The sequence below is a fragment of the Gastrolobium bilobum genome, unplaced genomic scaffold, assembly GCF_033153095.1.
Source record: "Gastrolobium bilobum isolate Gb01-03AN ecotype WA unplaced genomic scaffold, APGP_CSIRO_Gbil_v1 utg18403, whole genome shotgun sequence".
NCBI lineage: Eukaryota > Viridiplantae > Streptophyta > Magnoliopsida > Fabales > Fabaceae > Gastrolobium > Gastrolobium bilobum.
In genome coordinates, this window is record NW_026900039.1 from 83950 (window position 1) to 102856 (window position 18907).

General features: G+C 33.0%; 3 protein-coding genes across 6 annotated transcripts; 1 reads left to right on the forward strand and 2 right to left on the reverse strand.

Annotated features, from left to right (window-relative positions):
• Positions 1 to 1093: 1093 nt before the first annotated feature.
• On the forward strand, positions 1094 to 5007 carry LOC133294967 (leucoanthocyanidin reductase-like). Of its 2 annotated transcripts, none has more exons than XM_061493744.1 (5): positions 1094 to 1335; positions 1979 to 2119; positions 3679 to 3916; positions 4035 to 4238; positions 4563 to 5007. In XM_061493744.1, the coding sequence occupies exons 1-5, from the start codon at positions 1132 to 1134 to the stop codon at positions 4865 to 4867; spliced, it is 1092 nt and encodes a 363-aa protein (XP_061349728.1). In that variant the 5' UTR covers positions 1094 to 1131; the 3' UTR covers positions 4868 to 5007. The 2 variants fall into 2 exon arrangements, with proteins under 2 accessions (XP_061349728.1, XP_061349729.1); XM_061493745.1 differs by lacking the exon at positions 1094 to 1335 and adding an exon at positions 1586 to 1732.
• A 178-nt stretch (positions 5008 to 5185) lies between these two features.
• LOC133294965 (uncharacterized) lies at positions 5186 to 14537 on the reverse strand. 3 transcript variants are annotated; one of them, XM_061493743.1, is made up of 15 exons: positions 14159 to 14537; positions 12640 to 12730; positions 12450 to 12534; positions 12240 to 12309; positions 11883 to 11952; positions 10456 to 10525; positions 9295 to 9340; positions 9171 to 9206; positions 8951 to 9080; positions 8641 to 8846; positions 8433 to 8507; positions 7937 to 7997; positions 7700 to 7780; positions 6637 to 6716; positions 5186 to 6253 (listed from the first exon to the last, which is right to left on the reverse strand). In XM_061493743.1, exons 1-15 carry the CDS (start codon positions 14293 to 14295, stop codon positions 6175 to 6177), a joined length of 1317 nt encoding a protein of 438 aa, XP_061349727.1. In that variant the 5' UTR covers positions 14296 to 14537; the 3' UTR covers positions 5186 to 6174. The 3 variants fall into 3 exon arrangements, with proteins under 3 accessions (XP_061349727.1, XP_061349725.1, XP_061349726.1); XM_061493741.1 differs by having other exon boundaries at positions 8951 to 9206; XM_061493742.1 differs by having other exon boundaries at positions 8951 to 9206; positions 11865 to 11952.
• Positions 14538 to 18153: 3616 nt separating this feature from the next.
• On the reverse strand, positions 18154 to 18495 carry LOC133294962 (serine/threonine-protein phosphatase 7 long form homolog). Its single transcript, XM_061493738.1, has one exon. It carries the CDS (start codon positions 18493 to 18495, stop codon positions 18154 to 18156), a length of 342 nt encoding a protein of 113 aa, XP_061349722.1.
• Positions 18496 to 18907: the final 412 nt, after the last annotated feature.

Below are 18907 nucleotides of genomic sequence, written 5' to 3' on the forward strand. Positions count from 1 at the left end.
AAAATAAATAATAAATATGATAACAATCTCACTTCTAAATATTTTATTAAAACATCCAAAATTAGGTTTAACATCGATCGCACCTCGTAGGGTTTGATTTTAAGTTTTAACGACACCGAATTCTCGAACTCTTTTTTTTTTTAATTCATTTATTTATTTATACATATAGTGTACATATTTCTTTAGATAAGCAAGTTAAATCTGCCCCCCTCTTCTAAAATTCTAAGGCATAGCAACCCATTTAAAAATTTATAGTTTCTCCCTATTTTATAACGAGCCGTTTATTTTATAATTATATAAAAATTTTAAATTAAAAGTTATTTTAAAACTCAAGCTAGTAAAATTATTTCCATAAGTTATGTTTCTAATTAACATTATTATAAAGGATATAAGAAACCTCTATTATTAGATAAACACAAATATAATAATAAGAAATAAAAGACAAATATTTTAGATATGAAAATTTTAAAATTTAGATAACTTTGAAGAGGTGGCACAATTGGTAAACGAATTGTGCCCAAAAGAATGGTGGGACTGAAAGGCCTCTGAACAAAACAATAGATCCAAGTAAAAAGCTTTTATGATAATAAAAAATATGTTTGCCTAAACTCCTTCTTTTAAGGAGAAGAAAATCTTAAAAAAAAACCCATCAATCACCTACATAGTATGACCTAAACTTCAATAATTAAAATTTCCATTTATTTATTTTGGTAATTAAAACTTTGTGCATTCAAATTATGGGAATATAATTTCTAATGTTCTATGAAATAATTTGTCTCATGCAATACATAAAAGAATGGATAAAGACCCATCAATAAGAAGAGAGAGAAAAAAAACAAGTGGATTTCATTTATTTTTTATCTGTTACATGAAATATTTTATCGCAGGTAACATGAGAAATTATATTTCCTTAAATTATTTAGTAAGTAAAAAAAAATAAAATAAAAAATCTTTGCCTTGCATATGCGTTGAAGAGTAGATGAAGAGTACTTTTAGCTCTCCCAACAACTATTCTTTTTGAAGCTACAATGTAACGCACACTGATTGTCCTATATAAACTAGCTAGCCCCCGTTTGCCATTGCATGCCCAAATTGGAAAAATTTTAGAAACAGATAAGCAGTGGAAAAACCATGGCAGTGTCACTAGCCATTCCAATCTCCACCAAGGGTCGAGTCCTGATTATAGGAGCAACAGGTTTCATGGGCAAGTTCGTGGCTGAGGCAAGCCTCGCCACATCACACCCTACCTATTTGCTCGTCAGGCCAGAAACTACCATCCCTTCCAAGGTTACCATTATCAAAACCTTCCAAGAGAAAGGTGCCATAGTCGTTCACGTAAGTTGTATCCAAAACTTTCCTTTTGGGTATACACCATATTTTTCTATGATAACACTACTCTTTGTTATTAATAATAGATCCTATTCGTGATAATATATGCATAGATTAAAATTTTTTATTGTGCAAATTTAGAACTTCAAGTTATTTAAAGAAAATATAAATATGTTGTCACATCTTGTGTACAACATCAAGAATAGCCTAGACCATATACGTGGACTATTCTCATTTCCACTAGGACCACTACTTCATTTTCACATTTGACAAAACATCAATATTTTTTTTTACACCAATCCTTAATTATCTCTCGAGTAGGTTCATCGGATATTTTTACTAGTTTTGACTTTTTAAGCCTATGAGACTAATTTCGAAGGTGGAATGGATTTCTTTGAGACGAGTAGGTTCTTCAGATATCTCCATGAAAATTAAAGTTTTCTACTCCTCTGATTGAATCGAAATCCCTCTTTATCCATTCAACTCTCTCGCAGCAACTGATCTAACATCGTTAAATCACCGTCAATATTTTGTTTGCATAGATTTTATATTATTTTTCACAACTACCTATTTATGCAACATTTATGGCATGGGGCTGGGATCACGAACAGTTTTCATACATAATTAGTTGTGTTGTATTTTATGGCAGGGTGTGATAGAGAATAAGGACTTCATGCAGAAGATTTTGAAAGAGTATGAAATAGACATAGTCGTTTCTGCTGTCGGGGGTAAGAGCTTGATGGATCAGCTTCCATTGGTGGAGGCCATGAAATCTGTTAAGACTATTAAGGTACAGTTTTACTCTTTTTTAAATTTATTTAATGGTAAATTTCTCATTTTACTCTTTTTTATATTTCTCATTTTCCTAGTGGAGTAACACACTAAAAATAAATAATAGATTGAGTGTATATGATTTTGTAGGTAATTGTTTTTTTCTTTATTATATTGCAACTGTTGAAACCAGTGACAAGTGCATTAGCTATTTGTAAACGGTTTTGTAAGAAATCCGCTCATAATGAATAGCATCAGTTTTTGATAAAACCTCCCAAAGATTTTATACAGCTGAAACTTAAAGAAAAGGACAGTTAAAAGTTTATACCTATAACTCTCGCTATTGTTTTTGAACTCATTTTACTTTTCTTTGCGGTAACAGTTGTTAATTTATGTTGATGAATTTTCAATTATAATGGTAAAGTTACTTTTGAAATTGTGAGGTACTTTTTTTATAGACCATTTTAAAAGTTACAAATATATGAAATAAGTTTAACTTGTATATAATTGTTAAAACTGGGTCAACTATTTAAACCAGTTATTGGAACTGAATGATGTTGTAGAAATAATTTATACGAAATAGTATGAAATATAAAATAGTAATGACATGTTAAAAAATTAGTCTTTTTTTTTTTTTTTTTTTTAAATGATGATCGGTTGGTTTAATAAATTACACCAGTCAGTCGAATGAGATTTTAACTGATTACAACTGTGTATGTGGTGGTTTCTGACAACACCCCTTATGAGATTTTTAGGACCCCAGAATTCGCCTACATATTTTAGTGAAAATAAATTGGTAGCATTGTAGATTTCCCCCTTTTTATGTGCTTTGCCGTGCGATTATCTCATGAAATCTATGTATTGTTTCAAATCAATGTATTGGATAGATAACAAGCCCAAAAGCCTGTGCCCGTCAATCTAATTTTCATGGATTTCCGTGGCCCTTATTGACTTCATTTTCTTTTCACCGAGAATATTTTTGGTATTTTTTTCACCTGATACCAAACTTTTAATATAGCTGTATACTTAGAATTTGAACTTAAAAGGGAACAATCTCCTCAGATTGTGTCATCTCAATATGATAAACTTGAACTTTCTAAACCAATTTGAAATACTCAACTTTGCTATAATAATTATTTTCTTTACCATAAAAGGGAGAATATTTTCAATGCTTAATCTTAAGCTATTGGGTGAGATTACATTAATGATTTTATATATCTCAACACGCCTCCTCACACGAGAGCCCATTGGGCTTGAAGGGTGGACAATGCACATGCCCACCTACTTGTGCGAAGAAAGAAATTCCACTAGAAAGAAAGTGGTGGCGGCGAGGATAGAACCCGGTACACTAAGGCTGTGATACCATGTAAAGAACCAATTCAACCCAAAAGCTTAAGCTATTGGGTGAGGCTACATTAATGATTTTATATATCTCAACAGTGTTATTGCTCTAAGCGGACTAGTTGGACGATGGAGAGACCCTTTTATTTATTTATTTTGGTAACAAACAAAACCAAATATTATTGATGTTCAATGTTTATTAGTAGAATTTTGACGTGTTATAATGTAATGTGACAGAGGTTTTTGCCTTCAGAGTTTGGGCATGATGTGGACAGGGCAGATCCTGTGGAACCAGGTTTAACAATGTACAAAATGAAGCGTTTGGTTAGGCGTGTGGTTGAGGAATCTGGGGTCCCATACACCAATATATGTTGCAATTCCATTGCTTCTTGGCCCTACTATGACAATTGTCATCCAACACAGCTTCCTCCACCCTTGGATCACTTGCAGATATATGGTAATGGCACTGTCAAAGGTATATAATAAGTAAACAACTATATGTCCTTACATCTATTAAACAAAATTGTTCTATTCTTGGAATCAAATATTCATTGAACAAATAGGCTGTGAAGAGTTTATTTTTGTATGTGCAGCTTACTTTGTTGATGGCATTGATATTGGAAAGTTCACAATGAAGGTGGTTGATGATGTGAGAACACTCAACAAAAATGTTCATTTTCGACCCTCAAGCAACTGTTATAGCATGAATGAGCTTGCTTCTTTATGGGAAAAGAAAATTGGTCGTTCAATCCCCAGAGTGACCATCTCAGAAGAAGATCTTCTAGCAGTAGCTGCAGGTTCAATCATACTTCACTGCCACCTTTTTTCATTTCTCAAAGAGTTTGACCAAGTTTTATGATTTTTGTTGTTATAATCTATGATGTACCGACGCTTCAAAAATCCTGACCGTGTGACACTTGCTTCAAATATCATGATATAAATAAAGAGTTTATTCTCTATATCAAAACATGTCCTAATCGAAATCTAACATTTAGAATTGACGTGCCGTATCGTGTCGTGTCGTATCGTGTCTTATATCCCGTGTCGGTGCAACATATGTTATAATTAATAAATAGTATTCCTCACTGCATGACCATTACTTTTGATACATGCAAATGCAGAAAATTGTATACCAGAAAGTATTGTAGCATCTTTTACCCATGATATCTTCATCAAAGGTTGTCAAGTTAACTTCAACATAGATGAACTTCGTGACGTTGAGATTAGCACTCTCTATCCTGATGAAGCATTTAGGAGCTTGGAGGATTGCTTCGAGGACTTTGTTCCCGTGATCAATGAGAACATTCATAAAGGGGAAAATTTAGTTACCAACACAAAGCCTGTAGTGGAAGCAGTGAAAATGACAGCTTCCTGTCGTGAAGAGTCACCTCAAAAATGTTCTAAATTCGTTGTTAACAATTACTAGATTTTTGGTAAGGTAGAAATTCAGCTGAGTTATGAGATATGAACCTTCCTTCTTGATGCTACTTCGAATACTGTCTGTCACCTTAAGTATAAACCATGTTATCTAATGTATTTTATCGCATTTTACCTTAAGTACGTTATGAGCTGCGTAAAATTCTTTTTACTTAGTTTTGGTGTAAAATCTTCATGTAATTGTGCTGCACTTTTAGATTTACTATTCATCAGCATAAATCATTGGACTATAGATCCCCTTAAAACTTACAAAAACAATATCATTTTAAAGTGACCAAATACAAAAATAAGGATAATCAATCTCCACACAACATATATTAAGCTTTTGAAGAATTGAATAATTCATCAAAATAATAATCCAGTAGCAGTTGCAAGTATCTTTCAGGGCCCAGTTCTTTACAATTCGAGTTGATTGCTGACGACAAACTACCTTGTAGAAAAGGATGTTTAACGTACTCAGAAATGAATGGCTGCAATCTAAAACAGACATTCCACAAGTTTTGTTTGACTATTACGGGTATTTATTTTAGTATTTAGTTTTTTTTATCCCTTCCGGGTGTTAAACCTAAAATACAGGAAATATTTCCAGTTGCAGGTCATCTTAAAGAGCGCATGTCCCACAACTACACTTATCCATAAACTTTTTGTTAAAATTTAGTCTACGCTATTAGTTGTGTTAGACAACTTGTTATTTTCTTTTTTGGATATGTCAACTAATTCATCAATTACCTGATTAATCTGGTTTGAATAGCACTATCAGATCCATTATAGGAGACAACTCTCCCAAGATTATTTTTCTCCATTCCCAACACTCGAACTCAAAATCTTGGATTAGTAGGAATAAGCTCCTAAGTGGTTGCTAACCTTAAAGAGTTGTAAAAATAGCCCTAAAGTTGTGGGATTCAGAGTGAACCCCACCACAAACATGCGTCAATGATAAGTCCCAGCATGGATATGGCCATATGGGTCCTTAACTGCATGGTATTCTTAGATCATATGGAGTTCAGTAATCATCTTGCATTTTTGTGTAGGTACAAAAACTCAAGACGACAATGCACCTACTAGTAATGGAGAAGGTAAGCTTCCACTCCGAACAAGAAGGAATTGCAAGAATGCACTATAGGGGATGAGGGGGGACTTATAGTACTTACATTGAATGTTTAAAATTATAAACAACCACATGTGATGTTCATCATATCTATAAGCAAAGAAATTGGTAATCCTCAGTGCTTGCCTCATCTAAAACCACAAGCTAGATGGTCAGTAAGTTATCTATACATCTTCTTTGAACTCAGTCTACACATCATATACAGGCATCCGATCTTCAATGGTGCAACGGCAGACAGGGCACTTTTTACATTTTTCGCAGCAAGTGCTGTCATCCACATTACGATTCAAAAGGAGGGGAAAAAATAGAAGAAGAAATAATCAATATCTTTAAACATAAGTCCCTGATAAGATATTTGTGTTACACTCTAATAACAACAGTGGCAAGCAATTTAATAAATAGATTCTTTACAAAAGCTGAAAACTGCTGGAAATTTTCTTATTAAAAGGCAATATTGCAACTTTATTCTTGCTTATGTGTTACATAATTGTTTTAGAGAAGAATAGGAGAGTAGTAATACTAATACTTATTTACGCATAGCATACATAAGAACTCCTTTTTTATGGGCTTGGGTTAGAAAAAGTAAATACGTTATGTTAATGGGATAGTGACAGAAGAGTATTACACTGGAGAATTGCAAGAGCTCTTACCTGCAAAGAATGTGATGCCTGCAGGGAAGTAGGACCACATTAATCTGCTGTTCGAAGCAAACTCTACATAAGATCTTCTCCTGATAGGTTTATCAATCAATTTGAATAGTGTTAGATCCTGATATGGTTGACTGTCAGTCATTCAAGCACAAACAATGAACAAAAATAACCTACTAACTGATAACAAGAATGCTTGGGCATGAATATATAAAACACTTTTGATTGCAAAAGGGTAACAAAGCCTGCATAATTCATAATGACAACCCTTACAAATTTATTTTGTAGTACTACCAAGTATGCCTTCAAACATACATACATACCCAATAAATAACATTGTGGGTACTGATCCCTTTAAGAACAAATGTAACACATTTTTCCTTGCTTTAGTAGGGGATAATATATATAGCAAAATTTGAATTGAGACAATTGTTGTCTTACTCTATTAAATGATTTACTTCTATCATATTGTAAAAAGAAGGCAATTAATCGAGGACTGAGAAGAGACGTAGATTATAAGAGAAACATGACTTAAATTTATAGAGTTCATTAAAATATAAAATCAGTAACAACTCCGCTCAGATTTTGCACCTCCATCCCCTTGGCCCCTTTTTCTTTTATTTCCCCTTTTTCCCTCTTTCTTTAATACTTTTCTTTTGTAGTCAGGTAATGAGCACATTAAATTAAACTTCTCAATAAAATAAAACAACAATTGTGATGTTAACGACTACCTCTACAAATAAATCATGAAATTAAAGGCTAAGGAACGTATAAATCAATCACAAGTTTGATTGCCACAAAAACAAAAACAGACACTACTAATTTAAATTTTTTATCTGCTCGGTTCAAATAAGTTTCAAAGTGAATTGTGTGAAATCAACCCTACCCCCTTCCCAACCAAAAGGAAAAAAAGGCACGTATTCAAGCAGGTCCCAATTGACCAACGAAACTGAAGATAATGATGCTTGATAAAAAGTAGATAATGTACTAATACCCACTCATACAACCAAGACTTATTCACATATTCATAATGCAGAAAATAATCAATCAAGGTTGAGAATACTACATTTTGAAGCCTTTCATATTCCTCCTGTGTACATTTTGTAACTTCTGTCTGCTCACCCAGTGCAGCTTGAAGTCTCCAAATCTGTGAATTGCAAATAACTGTGATTATTGAAATGTATGAAAAGATTAAACCTGCCAATGTAATTGGTTTAACTAATTCATTCTTAAATAAGGAAACTATGACATAAGAAACAATGCAGTAACTACATATTTTAATATAAGGAAACAATGTCTTCACCTCCTCAACGAGATCTGCTCTAGGCATTTTCTTCACCGTATCAGGGGAGAAAGTATTATACCTAAATAGTAAACCAAATTCATATCATCAGAGAGAAGTTTGATTAAAATTATATATTCTTTAAAATAGCAATTACACAAGGTGCAAATACTTAATGTCACAAGAACCACTTTGAGAGCCTAAAGAGAGAGAACAAAGCACACCATATTCCAAGCACACTCCAATTGTCAACATGACATAATTATAACCATCACCAATAAACCAGAATTAAATAAGATCTGCACAATTCTATTTAAGTTTTGAGACAGAACGCTGAGAAAGATTTGCTAATTTTAGAAAAAAGAATTGTTACACTACAGAACTTGAGACTTTCAAGAAAAGGATATGTAAGTGCTCACTAGGTTTTTGGATTAAAAAGCTATTAAGCAAAGGGGAAAATGGCTTACAACACTGAAAATATGCCATATAAAGGCCTAATGTAGGGTAGAGTACTGACCCAGAACTCCCAGCACAATAAAGTCTAGCTTCTTCCTCTCTACTCCCTTCATCTATTGACCACCAACCTAGCAACCTGTTAAAAGGGAAAGTGCAGCCAATGACAAATTCTCAATGACAGCTCAGCAACTTTTTCATTTTTTCTAAGTTCAGTAGTGAATCTACCAAAGATAAATTCCTTTTCAAGCCAATCAGATCGAAACTGATACCTTGATCCATGATGCAAGAACCCAAAGCAGTCACGGGATTTTGATGCCGTAGCTGAGTATCCTCTAGGAATATCTCCACTGTAGAGTAAAAGAACTATCTTCTCTATTAATCTATATGCTGCAAATAAAACCCCAGCTCCTTGCAACAAATAAAGGGGGCAAAAAATGACCCAGTTTGGTATTTTTTTTGCACCAGATGGTGTTCCCTAAAATTTGAACCATAAAAAAAGGAAAAAAGAAAATCAAAAAATGAAGAAACCTACAAATTCTGAGAACATAATGACAGGCTTTGGTTAGGCGTCTACCATACCTCTAAATGCATAAAAAGAAGTATTTGAAAACCAACGAATGGAATTTTCATAATATGCCCACCAATGTCCTGCAGACTGCAGAACCCATATTGTTGCATATCTTCATCTGAGGAAACAACTAAGCCTCCTCTATTCCCGTCCATGTATATTATGGTATTTGATGATGATGAACATGGTGCCGTAATGTGACAGTTTCCATGAATTGTTGGATTGTGCCACTTTGTACAAACAAGAAATGCAAAGCACTGTCCAACCCTGCAAAATGATACAAGGATTTTATGAAGGAAAAGGCACAAGACTAATGCCAAATACTTAACAGTCTACCAAGAGATATTAATTATACCCGTAGTTAATAAATAAGTCCCACCAGCCCAGAGCACTAACATCACCTGCACGTAATTGAAAGAAAGTTAGTAACAAAAAGTTTAATGAATGTATACCTGTCCCAGATAAACAGTGAGTTTTGCAAAGAATGCAATCAAAGCAACACATAACAGCATGAAATCATACCATAAGCAAATCAGATGGAGATTGCAAAATCATTACAGGAATAATTATTAATACTTAGCTTAATCAAAAGGGTTCTTTAAAAATTATTAATGACATCTCATCCCCGTTCACTTTACATGAAATAACTAAATATGCCATTTCCCAAAGTCCCAATTCATAATTCCTAAACAGACACTAAGTAGCACTACGAGATACTTTTACCTATGTTTTTCATCATATTAACAAGGGGTTCCGATTAGACAACTCAGGACATGCACATCTTATATCGTGATGCAGATGTTAGTAGATTTTCAAAATATTGAAGACTGATTTCTTAATGGTCAACCATGTCAAATAACTTCAACCTGTGTTGTAAATTGTTTCATCCTTTTGCAATTATTGTTAGAAGGCAGGGAGCAAATAAAGCTTTATCTAGTTTAAATATAAAGAAAATGAACTCACGATATTTCTTGATCACAATGCCAATGTAAGTATGTAACTATAACTATTTGACAAGACTGACTATTTAAAACTCCCTTCCTTCTCCTTCCTCAAAATGGAAAAATAATCATAATATACGAAAGAAGTTAACTACAGCAGGTAAATTCTAACCAAATAGGGAATTAAATCTGTAACTTGCAAAATTAATTGAGAACTTTTATTGAATTTTAATTTAAGAACACTTTAAATCCAAATTAAAATCCCAATTAAAAGTTTCCTACGTTCTTCATTAAATAAATAACAAAGTTGTCAAGGCCAGAGAACAGTGTATTACAGACAGCTAATAACAGTATATTTAAAAACAGAGTCAGTTTCATAAATCATTCAAATGTTGTAGAAAATTAACCAGCATCACAAACAAAATAGATGTAGAGAGGTCAAGAAAAAGTGGGGAATGAAGTCTGCAAAGTTATATTTCCCAGTACCAAGCAGCTCTAAGTTAACAATGAAATTAGACAGGATAGAAGTTAATTACACAATCAACAATTGTTTTCAAGAGAAAATTAAAACTTACCACATAACTTTAAAAGGGTGAACACTGTAGCAGCAATGAAGAAGACCATGGATATCGAAATCCAGAAGTGCTAGAAAACAGAAGTAACACAATTTAGTATTGAGCTATCAGAGAATCTACCGAGTAAAACACTTAAAAAAATTCTCTTTGGAGTAGACAAGTTTTGAATAAGGCAATGTCAATTATTATGATGAGAACAAAAGGTTTTGACCACAGAGTATGATCAATCCTCCTTTCCCTCCCAACACATCATCACTTGTAGGAAGGAGAAATGAAATATGGAGCAAGCACACAAATAACATGACCACCTCAATGCAATGAAACTATCATACACATTGCACAGAGATCAGCACTATCAATTTACACAAGGCATAAAAAGGTTAAATATAACAACTGTTGACACACAAGATGAGATATGCAATTGATAGTTGTAAGACTCCTTGTGCCTAGAAACAATCATTGACATTGTTATGAGATTGAGAAAACAAACATGGATAAGGTTTCATACCTCACCCAGAGTGCTGCCCAACTCTTATGTTAAAGTATAAAGACACCAAGACTTAATAACAACAAATATATTCCAATGGTGAAGTTCAATTGCTTCCAAGATTTACTTCCTGAGGTTAAAATATAAAGAGCCCCATGGTAGAATGTACAGTGCATTGTATAAGTTCCAATAACATTTTGACCATGTAGCATTCTTCCATAACATAGACACACAAAGATTATAAAACACCCATCAAAATCCAGGCCATGCATGCAACACACAGAGAGAGAGAACACGGGCTATAGCACATTTCTAAATCAGACCACATCCAGCTATCCATAAGAACGAAATATGAAATAGTATTCAACTAAAACATTGGTCCGACAACGAAATGCAAGCCCAGAAAGATGTCCAATGATGTCAACCACAACACACAATCAAATGAATCATTAAAGTCGGCAAGTCACAGTTGACACATAAAAGGAATAATTGTCAATACGGTGCAAAACAAGGACAAAAATAAAACAAAAAGGAAAGTTACAGTTTCTTTATATCTCATAATTCTTGAGGGGTTTTTCTCACCATCAACTCATCAAGCGAAAACAAAGAGACTGAAATTTCAATCTCTACTGCATTTTAACCCAGAATAAGTATCAATTCAGATCCATAAACATCGAGGGCTTATAATTATGGATTTAATCACAATTTTATTGCAGTTTGACATTCCACATCCCTACAGTAACACTATAAAATTCACTAAGGATCTGAACGAATGTTACTTAAAAACCATCAAAATTTAGTACTTTTAATTGCTAAGCAGATGTCAGTATAGAGGACATTAGGTGCGTATTTCAGTAGCATCACCGAGGGACCGTACTTTATTCTTTTTCAGAGCATATCACTAATCAATTAATTAATCAACTGATGAATAGTATCTTACAGGAAGAGTTTCCCATACTGCTTCATCGGTTAAATGTTCATCATCGCCAGGCATCAAAGCCCTACACATCCTATGAAAAGACATTTTTGTCAATAACGCATCCATTTGATAGGAGGGCAGATACGACACTTCTCAACTATCAAAGTTGAAAGCAGACCCAAAAATGCATGCTACTTTATAAATCAATTGAAAATGTTGAATGTTTGTGGCAATTCTGTTGCCAATTTTTTTAAGACAGTTCCAGCTGTTATTACAGAAGATGGAAGACTATGAATGGGTTGAAATATAAGTGCAAGATCCTTATGAACTATAAGAATATAAATTTTGGTAAGCTTCTAAATGGAACAAGATATTTACCTGATATTATCAATCAAAATCACTAGTTCAAAAGCTATCAGGGGCAAGAAGACTATCCTTAAATTCACCACTGCATCATTACAATGAATAATTATTTACATTGATAGCATATACAATCTATAACTTATAAAAGTACCACAGTTATCTTGATGAGAAGATACAGAGGTCAATAACATCTATGGTGGTTGTGCCACAAGAAATGTTGCCTACCATAACCGCTCCCGAGATGTATACAAAGAAGTAGCTCGAATGCAACAAGTAATGGTGTTGCTATGACTGAATGACAAGGAGCCCACTGCCCATACACAATTTATTTTTACTTCAGTAACAAAAACCTACTACAGGACACATTTCTATTTTCCACAATACAGGGAAGATATTTCCAAGAAGTGTATCTTACTTGGCGATCATGAGGCATTGAAGGAGCAGGCAAGGAAAACCTGCCTCGTGCTAGCACAGCATGAAAAAGCCATAGAGGAAAAAATACAATCCTGCCAAAAAGAAAGATACAAGTTATGATATAAATAAAAATGGGAAGAGTATGTTTCAGCTTAATCTATTTCTACTTTGTAATCTACAACCTAAGATATGCTACCCACACTCCATCTCTCAATGACATTTTAAGAAACAATTTGAAGGACTTGCCCCTGATTTACATGGAATGATCAATCGTTTATGTCTACTTTACTGTTCAGCATAACATAAATAGGCAGTACATCAACATGAAAATGACACACACCCATACATATTCTTGAGCGTAACAAACTTGACAACAGTATTGCTGTTGGTTTGAATCATATGGTACAAGATCTCATCAGGATGCTATATAATGAAAAAAGAAATACCACAATCTTATGGCTGAGTTAAACTTTCTTGGAATACAATCCTTTAGGCTCATGTACTCATAAGCATATACACGCATCACAAGACTAGTCATTTCATGTTCACAACCATTGACAATTCCGAATCCTTTGATGATTATTCTCAGTTGTATAATTTGGTTGAGAGCAGTACCAGCTAGAGTTGTGATTAATTAGTGAGGCAATGAATATTATTAGGGTTTGGAAGCCTTATTATGATTTGCATTGCACTATTGCAGTCGAAAAAACTTTCTTTCCGTACACATAACACGGTTAAAGGGGGAGAGGAGGGTACCCATACCACCAAGGTCCAGGACATACGGTGGAAATCGAACCTAAGCCTTAAAAGTGAAGTACTTCCATTCTTACTAGCTGAACCAACACTAGTTGGCCAGTACAAATATTATTAGACCATAATACCATATCACTGGACAGTAATTGAGCTTATATATACATCAGATTTCACAATTTTAGTAAATGTATTAAATTTTCATTCCCCAATGAAACAAATAGATTCTCTCTTTAACTTTCGTTTGGGCAGACAACATAAAAGCATATGAGTCTACAAAAACAAGTTAAAAAAAAAAAAAAAAGAGTCACAAAGGGAAAGCAGCAAACAAGAACTCAAATTCGAAGGTATAACATCCCATTTCCAAAGGAATAAAAAGAAAACTAAATAATAATAAACATATTAACGCAACAAAATACAAAGCATACAAGGGAAGTAAGTTAATTTTCTAAAACTGAAAAAAAAAAATCTAGTCATGTTCTCCTCAATGAATGCCATTTTTCTTCCAAAATTACAAAAATTGATAAATAATAATAATAATAATCCACGCATGCATTGAACAACAAAAGGGGGGAAACAAATTAGCAGAGGACCTTGTCTACCACACGGTAAATCACAACTTTAGGATGAAGCTAGATATGGTCAATCAAAAGAAGAATCATACAAAGCTAAATTTTTTTTCTCACCCTTTGATTCACTTCTACTTTTTATGAATTGGGTAATCAAAAAGAAGGTAAAAGAAGAAAGAGTTAAAAAAAAAAAAAACTGACCACCATGCGCAATGGACGATACGGTCAACCTTGAGAGCAAGCAAAAGAGTGAAGGAGAAGAGCAAGGTATGAGCTATCAGAGCTTGGAGGGATTTGGCCACTCTTCTCCAGCTCATCACTTTCCTTCGAACCAGCATTTTCCCAGAAATTAATAGCAGAGAAAGAGAGAGAAGATGACAAAGGAGAAGCACTTGCTGACACAAACAGAAAAACACGTATCTCTCTCAAGCTCTCTGTGAAATTAAACGTTAAAAAAACTGAAACTGAAGTCGAAAATATCGCGGATGATCATATGAAAACTCCTCGGAGTTTGCAAAGAGAGAGTGACTTCGGAACAAACTGTTCCTCCCTCAGCGTTACCTTTGACCTTTTTCTTTTTCTTTTTCTTTTTATTCTCTCTCTATCTTCCTTCACTTTCACGCCAAAGCAATGTTTTTATCCTATTATCTTTATGTTTTGTGTGAGAGAATATTTTTAGTGGACGAAAATAACCTTAATGTTTTGTTATGCAAAGTTGTAAAACCACCATAAAGAAAAAAAAGTTGTTCAACCATAAATAAATATATTTATATACACGAAAAATGTTTCTACTTTCAAAAGATATAAATTTGTATTATTTTAAATTTTAATTATTGGTTTTCGTAAATTAACGGTTAGAATTTATTAGATTTTATTATGAATTAATAATTAATAAATAATTTTGTCCCAATAAACTTTAACCGTTGATTGATGGATCTCAACCGTTGAGATTTAAAATGACATAAAGTTATATCCTTTAAAAGCACAAATATTTTTCTCATATATTGATGAGAAAAACTATTCTCATGCTACATGAGATAAGATTTTCCTCTTACACATCATTCGATAACAGTGTCATCTTTTTCTTTTATTTATTTTTTATTTTTTCAAGTGGTGGAGCTCACAAGTTTGTCTCTATGACATGAGATAACTTATTTCATTTAAATTGAGATTAATAAAACCTTATATTTATATAGAGAAATGTTATACTTACAACCTCTTACAACTATATCTTAACTGTTGATTTTCATCAATCAACGATTATTATTTTGGAAATTTAATCTTATTAATTAATTAATGATTTGTGAAAATAATAATTATTGATTGATAGAAATCAATAGTTAAAATAAAATTATAAGAGATTGTAAACAAAAATAGATTATAAAGATAACCTTTCTTATTTTTTATAAAGGTAATGGAACCAGCATAAATTAAACACAAGTCTATTTTATAAAATAAAGATTTTCAATCATTTGTTTTTTGTTGACTACAAAAATAAGCATAAGAGTTAAACAATAATTCTTATTTGCTTATTTTTTTATTTTAAATTTTGGTCCACATAACCTCTACAAAATTATTCATTGAAAATTGAGGAAGATTATATTTATAATCTATTTATTTTACAATTTTTTATAACCATATCTTAAGTGTTAATTTTCGTCAACCAACGGTTATTATTTTTATAAATTAAAATTATTAATTAATTATTAATTTACAATAAATAATAATCGTTGATTGAAAAAAAACAACGATTAAGATATAATTATAAATAAAAAGTAGATTATAAATATAACATTTCTCAAAAGAATGACGACAATTCATATATTTGACTCAATTAAGTTCAAATTTGTTAGGGGAAGACCGGTTTTTCCAAAACTGATATGATTATGCGGTTTTGGGCAATTGTCATTAATTTTATGTAACTGAATTGTTAGAACAATTTAAAATTTGAACAGGGCAAATACGTATAGTTTAACCAGGGCAAATACATAATAGTGCAAATACTGATTCACGAAATTGGGGATGGGTATATTGGGGAAGTAAAAAGAAAGAAAGAAGGGGTCAGTGTCTTATCCACCGACTCATTATTGCAATTTGATTCCAATTTCATATTTTATTGCATTTCTTCATTTATCTTTTCTTCTGTTGGCCTTTCTGAGAATGAAATATCATTGTTATTAAAATATGTGTCGGTATATTTACTAAAAAAAGAAGATAAATATGTGTCGGTAGTCCCGGTACAGTAAAGAAAAAAAAAGACAATTATTATTTTGAAAATTAGACAAATTTTAAACACGCAAGCTTGTGTTTGATTCGAGATTTACATGTATAGAAAAAATATTAATAAAAAATATTTTCACCTCCATCACTTAATTATACTTTAAGAGGTTAAAATTTCACTTATCAAACGGTATTATGAAAGGGAAAACAAGTCATCTATATTATTTTAATCATATTGTTTGGTGTAATAAATTATTACTTTGCAAACTAATAACTATACTCGTTATTATAAAATTACGGAATGGAACACTATAAAAAGTATAAATGTCCCGTTGAAAGGATCGAAATAATTAATAGTAAAACCATACCATGCCCTTGTCATTTACTTCTAACTTTATTATTATTATTATTATTTTATATTCCTATCCGGTACCTTATCCTTCTATTCCCAAGGCCTAAAGAACATTTTATAATATATATATATATATATATATATATATATATATATATATATATATATATATATATAAGAAGATTATATTTACAAAAATTTTGTTTACAAATTACACTATATTCTTCTAAGAAAACACTATGTTCTCCTGGGAGTATATTGTAATTTGTAAAAATTTGTAAAAAAAGTTTGTAAATGATAATTTCCGTATATATATATATATATTTATAAACTTTTTATTTTCAAACTACACTATGTTCTCTCGGAAGAACACTAAGTTACACTATGTTCTCCTGAAAGTACAGAGTATAATTTGTAAAATTTTGTAAAAAAATTTATAAACGGATCTTTCTCATATATATATTTCATACTTAGTGTAACCTAGTGTTCTCCCGAGAGTACACAATATAATTTACAAAAATTTGTAAAAAATATTTGTAAACGAATCAATCCTCTATATATATGGGAAATCATTTTCTTATGTAATAGGAGATAGTTTTTTCATGTTGTGAGACATCGAAATTCGTGCTATCTTTTTAGTTTTTTCTTCTTTTTTAATAAGTGATGGGCCCCACCACTTATTGTGTCTATGACATGAGAGATGATATCTCATGTGACATGAGAAAAGAGAAGCCCTATATATATATATATATATATATATATATATATATATATATATATATATAAGCCGTATATGTGGAAGTAGTTAGAAAACTTTGTAATCCAATGAAAAATAGAATCCCGTAATTTAATATCTAGGGTACCGTTAATGAGATTGTTGCATAAAATGACCCTACAAAAGCCAGGATAGTTTTAAAAAGGGTGGACCCCAAAACGAGTCTTATCCAATTAGCTCTTATACAATGATATTCTGGATGTGTAGTATTTTTCTAGGCAAAAAAAAATTATTTATTATAATTTAATTAAATAATTATGCATTTATGACAGTTTGAAGAATAAATACAAATGTACTGCAAAATGTGACGTCACTTTTGGGCGTCACATGTAACGCGTGGCGTCACATTGTGCACCCTATATAATCCTCCACCCCTCTATTCACTCTTCACACCTCTTCTCTCACTCTTCTCTTTAATTTAGTATTTGAATTTTATTTCTTATTCTATTTTAGAATGAGTTCCCGTCCTGAATCTGTTCGTGTTGTGTTATATTACAATGGTAGAAAGGTAGAAGGTCAACGAGGTGTCATGTTTGAAGGTGAAAAAAGGCCGACACGCATCCAACGCAACGCAACCATTGGCGAACTGCATCAGAGAATTCGGCAGAAGTTAAGTCTTCAAGGCAACCAATGTATCACTCAGATCACGACAAGGTTATGGCAATGTGATAAATACATTAGTTTGCAAGTGGTTGACAATGAAGACCTGGAGATGACAATGGAAGAAATTTCCAACTAGTCAAGGACAGATTTTCTGGAGTTGTATGTCGACATCGTCGCAACCGAGAATGTTCCGTTACCGGTGAGGCCAGTTGATTTAAATTCTCCCCGACAATCGAAATTGCTGCCTCAAGACTTGTCCGCCAGCAACCAAGAACCCAGCATCCTGGCAATGTGCGCCTTTGTGAAGTAGATCTCGGCATCATGATCCCCGACATGATCGGTCCATCGGGTATATAACCGATCTAAGTATGAGATACGCAAATCGCCTGAATGATGGAACTCATTTGGCTGTGGAACCGCGCCAAATACAGCCCCACAAGCAGCGGACCAATCCTCAGAGGTAGAGCCGGTGACGACAACCCCGTTAGTAGGCAAGCCTAATATGCCTGCCACATCTTGCAAGGTGATAGTCATCTCACCTTGGGTCATATGGAAAGTATGTGTCTCTGGTCTCCACCTCTCGACCATAGCACTAATTAAAGGGGCATCGATTTGTGATAAATTACGCAATTACAACGTGTTAACAAATGATATTGAATAATTACATAAATACAAAACAAGTTAAATTGCATACATGGATATGTCGCATCTGGGCAACATGTATAAATCATGCCTGTGTCAGGTAGTCTGCGACAACCTCTGGGATAGCGCCGGTAGGTGGCCCCCCATTGGCTTCCCACGCCTGGTCTTTATTTTCCTGACATGCTCTGTATTCCACACTCGTTGTGAAATATGAGCACACTGCGTCCTCTTACGAAGGACGTCCCATATGTACGGCCCATGTATGATGTACATGCTGGGATCGGTAGGCTCTACATCCGATGCAGAACCCGATGAAGATGATGAATCAGTCATTACCCTCAACTATATCATATAAAAC